The sequence below is a fragment of the Ictalurus furcatus genome, chromosome 14, assembly GCF_023375685.1.
Source record: "Ictalurus furcatus strain D&B chromosome 14, Billie_1.0, whole genome shotgun sequence".
NCBI classification, from domain to species: domain Eukaryota; kingdom Metazoa; phylum Chordata; class Actinopteri; order Siluriformes; family Ictaluridae; genus Ictalurus; species Ictalurus furcatus.
The window spans coordinates 27,695,994-27,710,993 of NC_071268.1; the positions used below are offsets into that span (position 1 = coordinate 27,695,994).

The 15,000-nt window shown below is 46.7% G+C and overlaps 1 protein-coding gene across 3 annotated transcripts in view; it reads left to right on the forward strand.

Moving 5' to 3' along the window:
- Nucleotides 1-15,000, forward strand: part of trappc9 (trafficking protein particle complex subunit 9) — a 247,495-nt gene that overhangs the window by 19,964 nt on the left and 212,531 nt on the right. For all 3 annotated transcript variants that reach the window (XM_053641882.1, XM_053641883.1, XM_053641884.1), the window contains one exon: nucleotides 9,537-9,680. In XM_053641882.1, coding sequence (XP_053497857.1) covers nucleotides 9,537-9,680 — 144 coding nt within the window. The remainder of the gene's footprint in view (nucleotides 1-9,536; nucleotides 9,681-15,000) is intronic.

Consider the following 15,000-nt stretch of genomic DNA (forward strand, 5'->3'; position numbering starts at 1 on the left):
ATGAGGTACTATAGATGTGGAATGAGGTACTATAGATGTGGAAAGAGGTAGTACAGCTGTGGAATGTGGAATAAGGTACTATAGATGTGGAATGAGGTGCTATAGATGTTGGAATGAGGTACTATAGATGTGGAAAGAGGTACTATAGATGTTGGGATGAGGTACTATAGATGTTGGGATGAGGTACTATAGATGTGGAATGAGGTACTATAGATGTGGAATGAGGTACTATAGATGTTGGAATGAGGTACTATAGATGTTGGTATGAGATACTATAGATGTTGGAATGAGGTACTATAGATGTTGGTATGAGATACTATAGATGTGGAAAGAGGTAGTACAGCTGTGGAATGTGGAATAAGGTACTATAGATGTGGAATGGAGGTGTATAGATGTTGTGTGAGGTATAATGGATGCCGGATGAGGTGTATAGATGTGTGATGTATAATGTATGCGGGAGGAGGTGTATAGGTGTTGAATGATATTTAATGAATGTTGAACTGAGTGTAACAGTTGTGTATGAGGTGTAATCAGTGTTGAATGAGGTATAGCACATGCAGGGTGAGGTTTAATAGATGGTGGAGGAGGTTGAATGAAATCTGAATGAATTGTAATGGAGGGTAAGTGAGCGTAACGGTTGTTAAGGTAGAATGGGTGTTGAATGGTATATACAGTATAATAGATGCTGATTGAGTAGAAGGGGTATTTAACGAATGTTAAATGAAGTATAATGAGATGTTTAAGTACAGTTGATGTTGATTGAGGGATAACAGACCGACGTCGGTCGAGTTCCAATAGTAAATGTTTAATGAAAAGTCGTTATGAATTCATCGAGACAGTGGCTTCAAGGGAAGCAAGAACAGGGCCAGCACTCCCCAGGCATCGCATGCTCAGAACGGACTCCTCCTGCGCCATTAATTACAGTCACAAGGCTATGAAAGTCAAAAAGTGATTGTACAACAGCACTTATCCTCAAAATTGTTTATTATTTTTTTACCCCCCAGGAAGACATCATTATCCTTTTACTTTTATTTATTTATTTATTTATTTATTTATTTTTACATAATCCCCAAAGTCCGAAGCCAGAGATTTATCAAGGCTAAAATGGGCACTTTGATTTTATTTGTAATATTAGTCACACGCTACCAGTCTGTTATTTATGAAAGGGTTGGCATGTGTAGGGACAACCAACGTGTCTCTGCGTCGTCCTTGGTTTCATCCGGAAGCTGTTTTGTACGTGCCGGAGGACGGCGTGTTTTCTAGGACGGTCGTTCCCGTGAAAAGACCGTCTGAAGCGCGAGCTGACTCAAGGACGGAGGACTCGTTTCCTCCGAAATCCTCTCTTCTTCCGCATTCTTCGTATACACGCACACATGTTTATTTTTACATTTATTTATATATTTATCTGCTTGGCAGGCTGCTTTCACAAGAACGTTCATTAAAAACGCACCCCTCGCCATTGGACGGCGTCCATCGAAACGTGGCGGCGTGTGATAAGTACGCCCGGGTGAAGAAGTTCACCAGAGGTGTGGATTTTATACAGCGTACTTTTTACATAACCGTGAATCGGCCAATCGGAGGAGATCTGGGGTCCGGTGCACTTTGTAATCTGGACCACTGTGTTAGAGCGAGAACGCATCTTTATTTCTGGATCTTTTCAGTTTCTCTCCAGCATGCTCTGTTTTCAGTTCTCATACCGAGCAAACAGGGAGACCTCCGTGAAGAAGAACAACCTCCGGCGATCCTTTATGAGCGTCATTCATGTCTCAGTGAGTTTCCTGGTTATGGGGGTGAAGAAAACGGTAATCTCCGCCCACGGCACATCAGAAAGGAATATCGATGTGTTTCCTGACGGATTCCGCCACATCCTGGTGGAAGCGGCTTTACTCAAAAGAGCTGAGCAGAAATAATAGCTGAAGAACAGAAGGAGCAGAAGCACACAACGTGCACAGCTTCTCTTAACAGCGTAAAACGAGTCTGCCCCTTTGAAGGAGAGTTCCACTCTGAACCGTGTCATTATCTAAATATTTATGACACGAGCAGTGATTCTGGCGCTGATTTGTTGGCCGGTGCTGCATTTTCGTTATTCCTGTGAGAAGTTAGAGGTGGTGCCATGCTAATCTGGCAGGAGGATGGTGTTGTTGGTTTCCAGCGACGTTCAACGTCATGTTAATTCAGGAATTCAGCGTAGAAGTAGTGGAGACGTTGGAGCCGAAGCCGGACACGGAATGCGAGTCCCAGAACGCAACGGGACTCGGCTCGGCTAGTTCTGCGATCGCGAAATCAAAGAAACTCCGCAGTATTCGCGGGAGCTTGCAATTTTTATAAATTACCGCAGATTTTCCCACAGGTTCGGGCCGAGCCACGTCGCGTGACGTCGTCGTTCAGCCAAAGCCGTCTTCGTTTCACGTGCGTCGAACACGAGTACGGCTAAAAGGTCTCGTTTACCAACAAACATCACCGCGAAATAATATCGCGTGATCGCGATTTCGCAGATTCGAGTATTTTCCGCAAATAAAGCTCAAAAAAAATTCGCAAATCGCACCGCAAATTTAGAAAAAAATCGAGCACCTTTGGCCGCAGCAATCGCCAAAAACGCAAACCTTCGAGATCTCGTAAGGACTGGTTAGAGGTCTACGAGATGCCGAGCGCGATGCCGGCGACTGTGGTATTAGCAGCGTATGGATGAGGGGACGAGGGCCGGACGAGAAAGCGAAACAATAAAGCGCCGCTGCATCGCACTGTAGGTAGGAAGTCGGGAAATCCATTCGGACCACTATCAGAAGATAGAATGGCATTGTGGGTAATGCAGGAAACCGTTAACCGAAGTGGAGAATAGCCAAGAAGTTTGACCTTTCAAAACTCTTCTAGGAAGCCATTTTAAGTTCACGTGTTGATTTCTAAAGATTAATAATGCAGGATGGAGTGGCGCAATATAATTTGGACGACTAAAGAGCAGACGCCTCCGTGTTTCGGATCCTCATCAGCTCGCGGGCCGTCGAGCAGGGATTTACGCTAATCAAGTCGAGAGGTGATGACCGAACAGTAACGGTATCGTTACGTGTGAAAGAAACGCATTTATTTCCCGCGTTTCACAGAACAGGTGAACGATCAGTGCAGACTGTACGCTTAGCCTCAGAATTCAGGGTCGTGGGTATTGTGCTTCTGATCCTCAGTGTGTGTTTGTGTTTCCTAATGGGACTCTGTGTTTTGTTAGACACGTTTATGCATTCTGTCTGAAGGCTGTCTCCCTGAGGCACTTAAAATCTCAGCCAAAGTTGTTTAGGTTGAATATTGATCTCGGTGTTTGCCCACAGTAAGCCACACGTTTAGATCCATTTTGAGTGGGAAGCTCGCTTTTAATCCCTCAGTGCTTCTGTATTGCTTTTCCGTTTTCTTTCTCTTTTTAAACTGGTATTGTTGTTCCAATATGGTCTGTAGTTCGTATACGTTATTGCTGTTTACAGCGGATATAAAAGACTACACGTCTGCACAAGTTTCTACAAATAGCATTCCAGGGAAAATAATAATAAAAAAACCTGGTCGCAGAAGTATGCACACCCCTTAACGAATTCTTAAATTCAGTGGGCAGGGGTGGTTTGGTGGTTACTGGGTTACTGATCGGAAGGTCGGGGTTTCAAGCCCCAGCACTGCTAAGCTACGACTTGCCCTTGAGCAAGGCTGCTAACCCTCTGTGCTCCGGGGGCGCTCTGACCTCAGCTTCCTGACATGCTGGGGTATGCGAAGAAAAGAATTTTACTGTGCTGTAATGTATACGATCAATAAAGACAGATCGTAAGGGATATGAGCGCTGACTGGGCCGTTCCAAACCGAAACATTGGTCATGAATAGTTTGGTATTTGGAGCTGTCAATGATCCCCTCAATCGTGATTAGTCCCCCAGTACCCGCTCATGATGCTGCCACCACCATGCTTTACTGTAGGTCTGGTGTCTTGTGTTTTTTTTTTTTTAGATTTATTCCCAAAAAGTTCTTCCTTTCTCATTTCCCACATGGTTTGGGGAGATTTAGCTGGGCTTGGATCTTTCCATTTTGGTTAAGAACGGGCTTCTGTGTAGCCACCTAGTCCAAACGTGTAAAGAATGTGAGAGGTCACATGCAGAAAGTGGCCAGTACATGCCAGATATTCCTGCAGCTCTTTAAATGTTGCTGTAGGTCTCTTGGCAGCCTCTCTGATGACGAGTTCTCCGATCACGTCCTTTCATCAGTTTCGGAGGGGACGTCCTGGTAGTTCTCCGTAGCGTCACTGTGGCACTCCGTTTTTTTGTTTTTTTTTCTCCGCTCGTCCCGTGGTACATCTAACGTTTTGGAAACCGTTTCCAGGTCGATACCTTTCGGCATCGAGATCCGTCACACGCTTTGTAAGCTCTTTGCGGACCATGGCTTCAGCAGTCGGATGAAACCAAGACGTCGTCGAGATAATCCTGCAGAAACGGCTGATCTTCATTCGGGGTTCATTCGGTCGCGTGCCCCGTTATAAAAGAACGCGCTAGTTGTTTTCTTCCGGAAAGATTTCCATTTGGTTTTCACTTTGAAGCTGTGACGTGATGTATCTTTAAGCAGGCGGTCAGGTTTTACCTGCACAAACACAAACTGATGTGATCAAGTCTCCAGACGAACTGCAGCACGTTCTCTAAGCGAGATGATTAGATAAAACTTACCAACTGCTGTCTTTATAAAGCTGCATAAAGTCTACCTGAGACCACCGGTGCATTTTGGGATCATGTCATATGCTGAGTTTGTTTAGTGAACTGCTGCTCTTTGGTTAGCACGTTTGCTTCACGCCTCCAGGGTTGGGGGTTTGATTCTCGCCGCCGCCCTGTGTGTGTGTGCGTGGAGTCTCCCTGTGCTTCGGGGGTTTCCACCAGGTACCTCGGTTTCCTCCCTCATCCTAAAGACACCTGTTGTAGGCTGATTTGGTATTTCCAAGTTGCCCATAGGGTGTGTGTGTGTGAATGTGCCCTGTGATGAGTTGGCACCCCTTCCAGGGTGTCTCCCACCTCGTGCCCCGAGTCCCCTGGGATATGCTCCAGATTCCCTACGACCCTGTGTAGGATCAGAGGTGCAGAAGTTGGATGGATGGATGGATGGATGGATGAATTCTTAAGGCAGTTTTGCTTTACTGCATGTCTTTGCATGTGTTTAAGACTATTAAGCAGACTATTATTGTTTTAATCTTTTGTCTTTTTTTTGTTCTTAGTAGGCAGAATTCAGGAGAGGTGCGTCTTATAGTCTAGAAATTCGCTGTCTGAGATGGAGCTGATTTCTTTTTTTTTTTTTTTTTAAATGTATGTAGCATTTATTCTCAGAAAGAAATGCTTATGGTTTACATTTAATCAGACCTTCCATGTAAAGCTCTGGTTAGGTCAGGTTCGATCAGTTTCCCCCGTTAAAAGCCTTCCGGGATCACCACGTGACATCAATGTTGGTATTAGTCGTGAGCTTCGTGGAATCAAGTGTAGCCCATGGTTCTTCTCCTTGTCCGTCTCTCTCTCTCTCTCTCTCTCTCTCTCTCTCTCTCTCTCTCTGTCTCTGTCTCTCTCTCTCTCTCTCTCTCTCTCTCTCACTCTCTGTCTCTGTCTCTCGCTCTCTGTCTGTCTCTCTCTCTCGCTCTCTCTCTCTCTCTCTCTCTCGGTTTAGTCACTTGAGAACCACAAGGAGAAATAGAGGAGTAAATGGGTTTTTAATTGCCCTGGGAATTCTCCTGACTTCAATTACTCAGTTAGACAGAGTGACAGAGCTATACAGTTTTTAAAATAAAAAAAAAAAAAGGAAAGAGACCCTGTGCGAGAAACACTCACTCGAGTTTTAAATAACGTTTTCGCAGCTCGGGTCTAACGAGGTCCGCCCGCCGCTGTCGAAATTAATTAAAGCTCTCTGTAATTGCGTATAAAGGTTTTAATGACGCGGTCCGATTTAAAAACCCCGACGTACTGAAGCGTTCGCTCGAAAATCTGAACTAGTGTTCACAGGAATATTTAGCATCGCGCAACACGAGTGTTTTCGAGATTAACGACTGAAATAAATCTTAGCCCATTACTTTTTTGTTTTGATATGCTTTCAACATTTGCGATCACTTTGCTTTAGTCTGCCTGTGCTTTGGGGTTTTTTTTGCTCACTTACACTAGGTTCTTTCAGTTGTTCCGGCTAATCTGTTGCCATAGTTACAGATTTTTCTGCATTTTTCGTCAAGTTTGTGAAATTGTTGGCAACCTGCCCTGCTTTTTTTTTTTTTTGGGGGGGGGGGGGGAATTTGGCGGCCAAAACTTCAGCACCTTCCCTATATCGACCCTTTTCTTCCCCTTCGCTGTATCGATCCGGCATGTCATTTTAGCGCTTAAGCGTTTGGAACCGAGTTTAGTCTACCATCACAGCGGGTGGACGGAGGGAGCCAGTTTTTTTTTTTAAATAGGAGCCCAGATGGCTTTGACACTGAAGGATGAAAATGCCTGCTCAGCCTACATGTTGCAGTTTTTAGGCGTGTATCTGTGTGACGGAGAGAAGGAATTAGGGACGAAGGAGTGTGTGTGTGTGTGTGTGTGATTGTTTGTTTATTTATTTATTTTTTGCTTTGTATTTTGTTCATTTGTACAAGGAAGAACAAGAGATTTGAGAGCAGGTGGCATGAATGTACGAGTTTATGCTTTGGTCTGGATGATGGGTGTCTCTTGAAGATCCATATGGTTTGGCGCGATAGCTTAGCAGCTCCAAATTTATGGCTTTATGCTCGTACTGAAGCTAATGAGATTGAGCTTGTGTATCAGCATCCTGTAACAGCGCACCACACACCAGAACATACAGATGGAGACATTTGACTTGTACTGGAGGAGGAGGAGAGAGAGAGAGAGAGAGAGAGAGATGACATAAAATAGAAAGGATGGAAGCTTGGAAGCTAAAGACGGGAGAGTAGGAAATGTAGAGAGAACGATCTTTAGATTACGGACGTTTTCACACAGAACGCTTCTGGGCTCGATGGCAGGTTTGTATTCGCTTGGAAGATTTCCTTACAGGATCGATTGCGCAGTTCCGTATTTTACTTTTGCGGCTGCAGTTTTGAAAATGTTTGCTGTTGCTATGAAGGACTAGTTTTATATATCCGTCAGTCATCACAAAAGTAGAAACAGGAAGTCACGTGACTAGTTGAATCGATTACGTTACCTGGCACGTGGCCCTGAGGACGGATGGCTCCCCCACACCTAATGTGGACAGACCCCTGTATTTAAGAAGACCAGGGATCAGATCTCTGGTCCACTCCGCAGGCTTGAAAACATAATTCGCACTTCACCAGTCGTACCAAACCCAGGGTTCAAATGGCCTCGGGTCCGGGAAAAGGCGCAAATTTGAAAATGACCTAAAAAGAAGATCCTGGCTAGACTGGATTGGGGTGGAGTAAACTTTGGCTTTGGCTGTCCAAACAGCTGAGTCGCTGTCTGTCTTCAAATGATTACTACTAATCACCTGACCAAACCCTAAAAAATAAACTTGTAGTCTATCTTTGTTTCTGTTGTACTTATTAGCTGTATTAAGTAAGTGAGAAAGAGAAATATCTAACAGTGTTTGAAGGCTTTCTAACTGCATGAGTGGACTGAGAGATACACAGCTCACGCCTCCTTCACTGGGGCTGACAGGTCCAGAGGCCACGCCTCCTTCACTGGGGCTGACTGGTTCAGGGGCCACGCCTCCTTTACTAAGACTGACGGGTCCAGGGGCCACGCCTCCTTCACTGGGACTGATGGGTCCAGGGGCCAAACCTCCTTCAGTGGGACTGACGGGTCCAGGGGCCACGGCTCCTTCACTGGGACTGACGGGTCCAGGGGCCACGCCTCCTTCACTGGGACTGATGGGTCCAGGGGCCAAACCTCCTTCAGTGGGACTGACGGGTCCAGGGGCCACGGCTCCTTCACTGGGACTGACGGGTCCAGGGGCCACGGCTCCTTCACTGGGACTGACGGGTCCAGGGGCCACGCCTCCTTCACTGGGACTGACGGGTCCAGGGGCCACATCTCCTTCACTGGGACTGACGGGTCCAGGGGCCACGCCTCCTTCACTGGGACTGACGGGTCCAGGGGCCACATCTCCTTCACTGGGACTGATGGGTCCAGGGGCCACGCCTCCTTCACTGGGACTGACGGGTCCAGGGGCCACGCCTCCTTCACTGGGGCTGACGGGTCCAGGGGCCACGCCTCCTTCACTGGGGCTGACGGGTCCAGGGGCCACGCCTCCTTCACTGGGGCTGACGGGTCCAGGGGCCACGCCTCCTTCACTGGGGCTGATGGGTCCAGGGGCCACGCCTCCTTCACTGGGACTGACGGGTCCAGGGGCCATGCCTCCTTCACTGGGGCTTACGGGTCCGGGACCACATCTCCTTCACTGGGGCTGACGGGTCTGGGGCCACATCTCCTTCACTGGGGCTGACGGGTCTGGGGCCACATCTCCTTCACTGGGACTGAGGGGTCCAGGGGCCACGCCTCCTTCACTGGGACTGACGGGTCCAGGGGCCACGCCTCCTTCACTGGGGCTGACGGGTCCCGGGGCCACGCCTCCTTCACTGGGGCTGACGGGTCCCGGGCCACGCCTCCTTCACTGGGGCTGACGGGTCCAGGGGCCACGCCTCCTTCACTGGGGCTGACGGGTCCAGGGGCCACGCCTCCTTCACTGGGGCTGACGGGTCCAGGGGCCACGCCTCCTTCACTGGGGCTGACGGGTCCCGGGGCCACGCCTCCTTCACTGGGGCTGACGGGTCCCGGGGCCACGCCTCCTTCACTGGGGCTGACGGGTCCCGGGGCCACGCCTCCTTCACTGGGGCTGACGGGTCCCGGGGCCACGCCTCCTTCACTGGGGCTGACGGGTCCAGGGGCCACGCCTCCTTCACTGGGGCTGATGGGTCCAGGGGCCACGCCTTAATATGTACAGAAAGATGCTCTGTGTTGTATCGCTAGGATTTCTTAATGAAGAAATATTTCCGTATTTATTTGATCAGGTGTAGATACACGATCTAATCTGAATATGACTGAGTGTTTTTTCCAGAGATCAGAGTGGCTTTGAGTTATTTTTAGCAGCGTTAACTGGAACACATTCAGAAGTGTATTAATAAGCTGCAGCAGCGTAGGCGGGATGTGCACTAATGCTGAGCAGATGATCATGTGTGAGAGTCAGATGGTGGAGAACGGTGGCAGATTCACGCCCCCCCCCCCCCCCCCCCCAACACACACATACACGGACATGCCGATACTGTGTTCGCACGGCCTATTAACACAACACGGGTAGCTTTTTGACATGACTGTACTGTATATAGTGCATTATTACCAGTGGCTTAGGAGCACAATAAGGAGAAAAACATCGAATATCAGTAATACTAACATCAGCCATAAAGAATAGTAACAACAGAAGTGGTCATAGTAATAATAACAATAATAATAGGAGGATCTGTAATTTGGTTTCATGTCTGTCTTTCTGTCTATCTCAATCATTTTCTCTCTGTGCGTGTCTGTGTGTGTGTGTGTGTGTGTGTGTGTAGGAACTCACCGTGGCTGGGCGGCTGTACAGATGCGTTTGCTGCATGAACTGGTGTACGCATCCCGGCGCATGGGGAACCCCGCCCTCAGCGTCCGCCACCTCTCCTTCCTCTTACAGACCATGCTGGACTTCCTGTCAGATCAAGGTCTGTCTTTTTACACGCACACACACACACACACACACACATTTAACCTTACCCACATACCAACACTGGATCCTCTGTGCTACGGGCGATGCTTGACTTTCTGTAAGACCAAGCACACCAAGATCTCTCACTTCAATTCAGCAAGCTTTATTAGCATGACCATATACATGTACAGTATCGCCAAAGCATTACAGGAATGTAGAACTCTTATTAATTAACATAGAACAATGTATAAAAATGTAAACATGGAAAAAACAACATAGAAGGAAGATGTGAGAAGATGGAGAGAGAAAAGAGAGGGTTAGAGACTAGGGTTCAGGGTTTTGCTCAAGGGCACTACTGGGATTTAAACTCGTAACCTAACAGAAACCCGTACAAGACCTTTACTACAGCCGCTGATGAGGACAGGAAATGACAGACAGGGAGTCTCTCTCTCTCTCTCTCACACTCTCTCTCTCTCTCTCTCTCTCTCTCTCTCTCTCTCTCTCACTCACACACACTACGTTAACGTTAAGCGCAGTATGAGTGCAGGCCAGCGGGGGAGGGGCGACAATTGTGCTTGGGCTCGGTACAAGGCAACCGGGCCTAGTGCGAGTACGCCCTTACGGCAGTGTAGTTGGCTTCATCTGTGCTTTCAGCCAGTGGTTTCCAGCTGTTTTCTCCAAGCAGGAATTGTTTTGTGCATGCGCTAAGAAAAGACCGCATGCTCGTTCATTAATTTTTTTAAAATAATGTTTAAATTTAAACAATCAGACGGGACCAAAACCATATTTAGTGAAACCAATGACCAAGAACGAGACGTCCGAGTCAAAATGCCAATGAGTCTGAGACGAGTCCAAGTCAGTACAGGAAACGTGTCGAGACTCGGACAGCCGTGTGTTTGGGGATCCCCCAGCAGGAACTGGACTGTGGTTGGGGGTAGAGAAGACTGGACTGGGCTGAATGAAGGAATGAAGCTGAATGACCGTAATCTGCATGTCCTTAATAGCAGGCGAAAGTCATGCGGATGGAAATTTTATTTATATTATATACGGTACGGAGGGACGTTGGAGCCATTTACCATCCCTGTCCATTCCTGTCCATTCCCATGGTTATTTGTACCTGTCCCCAGTATTCTTCAGTGAACTTGGTCCAGTCCTGTAGAAGTAAATAAAAATGGTCTGCCTCTGCACTCTGAGAAGGTGAGGTGAGTCTGCAGTGACGACGAAGAGAAAGACAGAACATACCCGTCACTACCCTTGATAACGGACGGCTGTCGTCGCGTCCTTCTGCCGTCGTGGCCTGTGGTATTCTTTCCTCTCTCGATACGCTGCCCCTCGTGGGTTCTTGAACGCGTTATAAGGATGACGTGGTCACTGTCCTTATCTGAGGCCCGACATCACGATATACAAGGGCCATGTCGGTACCGATCCCATGCTGATTCACCGAAATGCGTAAATAACGACATCTGATACCATGTGACATAACCGTAGCGTCACGTCGCCACACTGATGAACACGATGATTGCAATCAAAGCAAAGCAGACTGCAAACTGTGCTGTGTGGAAATATCAAGAAGAGCAGCTACGGCAGTGAAGTACAATACAAGTAAGCTGATCAAAACCGAGCAAGAGGAGGTCACGGACCGGGTGGTGGGGGGGGGGTATGATGTTCTCGACAAGTCGGCCACTATCAGTCAGCGACTACGAGGGATTCGAATGCGGTGAAGGCTGTAAAACATACTTTGCTTAAAGCTGAGTGAAACAAAATCCGATTCCGTCCAAGCTAACCGATGTCGCTAGCTAACGCTACGTTTCAAATCAACCCACTGACGTTATAAAGAACGTGTCTAGTAGCCCACGTGCGTGAACACACATAGGTTACTCATGTCGCTATGGGTTTCGGGTCTGAGGGGTATTTGCTGTAGCTTCCACTTGAAACTTTTGTTTTGTTTTGTGTTGTTTTTGTTTTTTTTGTTTTTTTAAACTCTGGAATTTTTTTTTCTTCCATGAATAAAATGGATCAGCATGCGGGTGTCTTGACCTGTAGGAGTGATGAATGAGGCGGCGAAGTTCCTGACCACACGAATATAAATTCCTCATTATCCCTCCGAACCAGACAACCTTAAAGCCGCTTTAAGGTCTTTACCCAGGGATCCTGTTTCAGATGCTCTCGTATCGTATCTCCGCGCTCTCTCTTTTCATCAGGGCTGTGTAGAAATGACACGTTCTCATACGCTTAAAGTAGAGTAGAGGAACAGTGTGGCAGCCAATAGCAGTGCATAATGTGAAAACATTTAAACATCATCAAGAAAGAAAAGAATTGAGTCATCGTCACTGATTATTCATCGATAAGATGCTTTGAAAGGGTTTAAAGATGTTAAAGAAGCGGTGTGTAATATATTTATTTAGAGTCCCTCTGCTGCCTGGGAGGTGAATTGCAATTCAGCAGGCCTCCCGGGTGACCCCGCCTCTGCTTTTGAGCCGGTGTGTTTCTTGGCGTTTGCCTTTTTAAGGAGCAAAAGGGCAAGAGGCGGAGCTAATTTCAGGGCCGGAAAAATCTAAACAGACACACGAACAAAAACAGTAAAGAAACTAGCCTGCATTGTAATATTGCGAATGAGTTTTTTTTTCAATACTGTCTCTCTTTTGTAAGGAAGGAAGGAAAAAAAGGCCTTACTTTTGGTTTACCCTGGACGCCGAGCTAATTTCAGGGCCAGAAAAATATAAACAGACTCTTAAACAGAAAATAAGAAAATGTATAGTGATATTGCGCATATATATAATATATATTTGCTATGGTATATTTAAAATGATCGAATTATTCCAGGTCTAGAAACATGTTTTAATATTACAGACTGCCCCTTTAATATGCATTAAATTCTGTATGCTTCACCTGCTATTTAAATTCATCAATGAGTCAAAGCCTCAGACGTGCTGGGGTTTACTTTACCGCTGGTTAAAATCCAGACCGATTTCATCACCGTCGTGATGATAATCAGCTGCGCAAACTGTTTTTATTTTTATTTTATTTTATTTATTTGTTTTTTTCTTCCATATTTACACCTAAACTCAGAGCAGTGTTTGTATCGTCAGAGCTGTGGGTATTCAGTCACCCTCTCTTGGCAGGCTAGAAGTATAAATAGTGCGTGATCCCGTGCGTAAACTTGGTTAAGTAACGGTAACAAGCTCACACATTGTTAAAGTGCTAGAATGTTTTATTCATTTGGTTTGTTTTGTTTCGGCTCATCAGAGAATTCGTTGAGGTTGTTTTTGGCAGGAAGTTGAACTGTTGATTCACACACACACACACACACACACACACACACACACACACCCCTGTTGTGCATTAAGGCCTGTTTAGCCGTGTTGGCAGTGCTGGTGTGAGATTTAAACTCGTTCTAGATCGTTCTAGCTGTAGCTTGTCCGTTAGCTTCATTACTCATGTAACGCACCCGTTCACCCCCTGCTCCCCTGCTCTCACCACACACTCACTTCCCTGGCCCTGTAACTGGACTCTTGGAGGCAGTAATGGAGGCAGTTCTGACTCATTTCACCCCCAGACACACACGTGGCCACGCGGCAGCGTGGGCGAAGAAGGGTTTAGCGCAGGCGGGGACACAGACCTAGCTGCAAGATGTACGTGGTTAGAATTATTCTTATTTTAATTTCTTTAAAAAAATTTGTTTGACATTTTGTAAAAAACATTTTATGTAAATTAGCAGCAGAGGGATTGGCTAATAAAATAAATTAGGTTTCTTTTCTTCTTCATTTGAAGTATTTTGTGGTTTCTACATCCCAAAAAACTAAACAGAATTTTTCCCTTGTATTTTTTTTAAGAAAATTGTCAGATGGTAATATATTTTTTGTTTAATAGCACTCAGACTTAGCAGCAAGATGTGTGTGGGTGGAATTTTTTATATAGTGTGTGTGTGTGTGTGTGTGTGTGTGTGTGTGGGGGGGGGGGGGGGGGGGGGGGGTTTGTTGTTTTTTTTTTAATTAGCAATGGCTAATCAAATAAATTTAATTTAATAAATTTAAATTTCTTTTCTTTTTATTTAAAAAATGTAATTATTTTTGGTTCATCTATAAATATGATTTTTTAAAGGAGCCCTATTTATTTATTTATTTATTTATTTATTTATTTATTTATTTATGAAAATGCATGCACACCCCCATGTTTATATCACCCACACGTCCACACACACACACACACACACTCCCGTGTTTATATCACCCATGCGTCCACACACACGCACACACACACACACACACACCCGTGTTTATATCACCCACGCGTCCACACACACACACACACACACACACACGCACACACACTCCCGTGTTTATATCACCCATGCGTCCACCCACACACACACACACACACACACACACACACACACACTCCCGTGTTTATATCACCCATGCGTCCACCCACACACACACACACACACACACACACACACACTCCCGTGTTTATATCCCCGCTCCGAATGATGAAATGATTTGTAATGGAAGTGTGTTCCAGTCTCGCTGAGAAACGGAGCGCTGTTTGGAGAGTGACGCCTCTCTCGCGGTCCTTAAAAAACGCGTGTGATTTTGATTGACAGCTGGGACAGGGATACGGTAGAGCGTGTGAGGTGTACGGTGGTGTTCTGTGTGATGTGTAATCCAAACGGGGGACGAGGAACAGCATCTAATAAACTCGCCAGCTTTGGGGGAGAAAAAAAAACAAAACATAACCCCCCCCCCCCCCCCCCCCCCCCCAAAAACCGAAACAAAACTAGCACCTGGTGTACTTGCACTCACACCTGGTGTACTCGCACCTGGTGTACTCACACTGACACCTGGTGTACTCGCACTCGCACCTGGTGTACTCGTACTCGCACTCACACCTGATGTACTCGCACCTGGTGTATTCGCACTCACACCTGATGTACTCGCGCCTGGTGTACTCGCACTCGCACCGGGTGTACTCGCACCTGGTGTACTCACACTGACACCTGGTGTACTCGCACCTGGTGTACTCGCACGCACACCTGGTGTATTCGCACGCACACCTGGTGTACTCGCACTCGCACCTGGTGTACTCGCACTCGCACCTAGTGTACTCGCACTCACACCTGGTGTACTCGCACCTGGTGTACTCGCACGCACACCTGGTGTACTCGCGCTCGCACCTGGTGTACTCACACCTGGTACACTCGCACCTCCGCTCACTGTCTATGTACGGTATATTGCTCTACGAATACGCTGGTCTGAGAGATGAGGTACGTCTGTCATTTTGTCTATAAAACATCCTGTGTATTTGGAGCCGGCTCTGATTTTTATAATACAGTAACA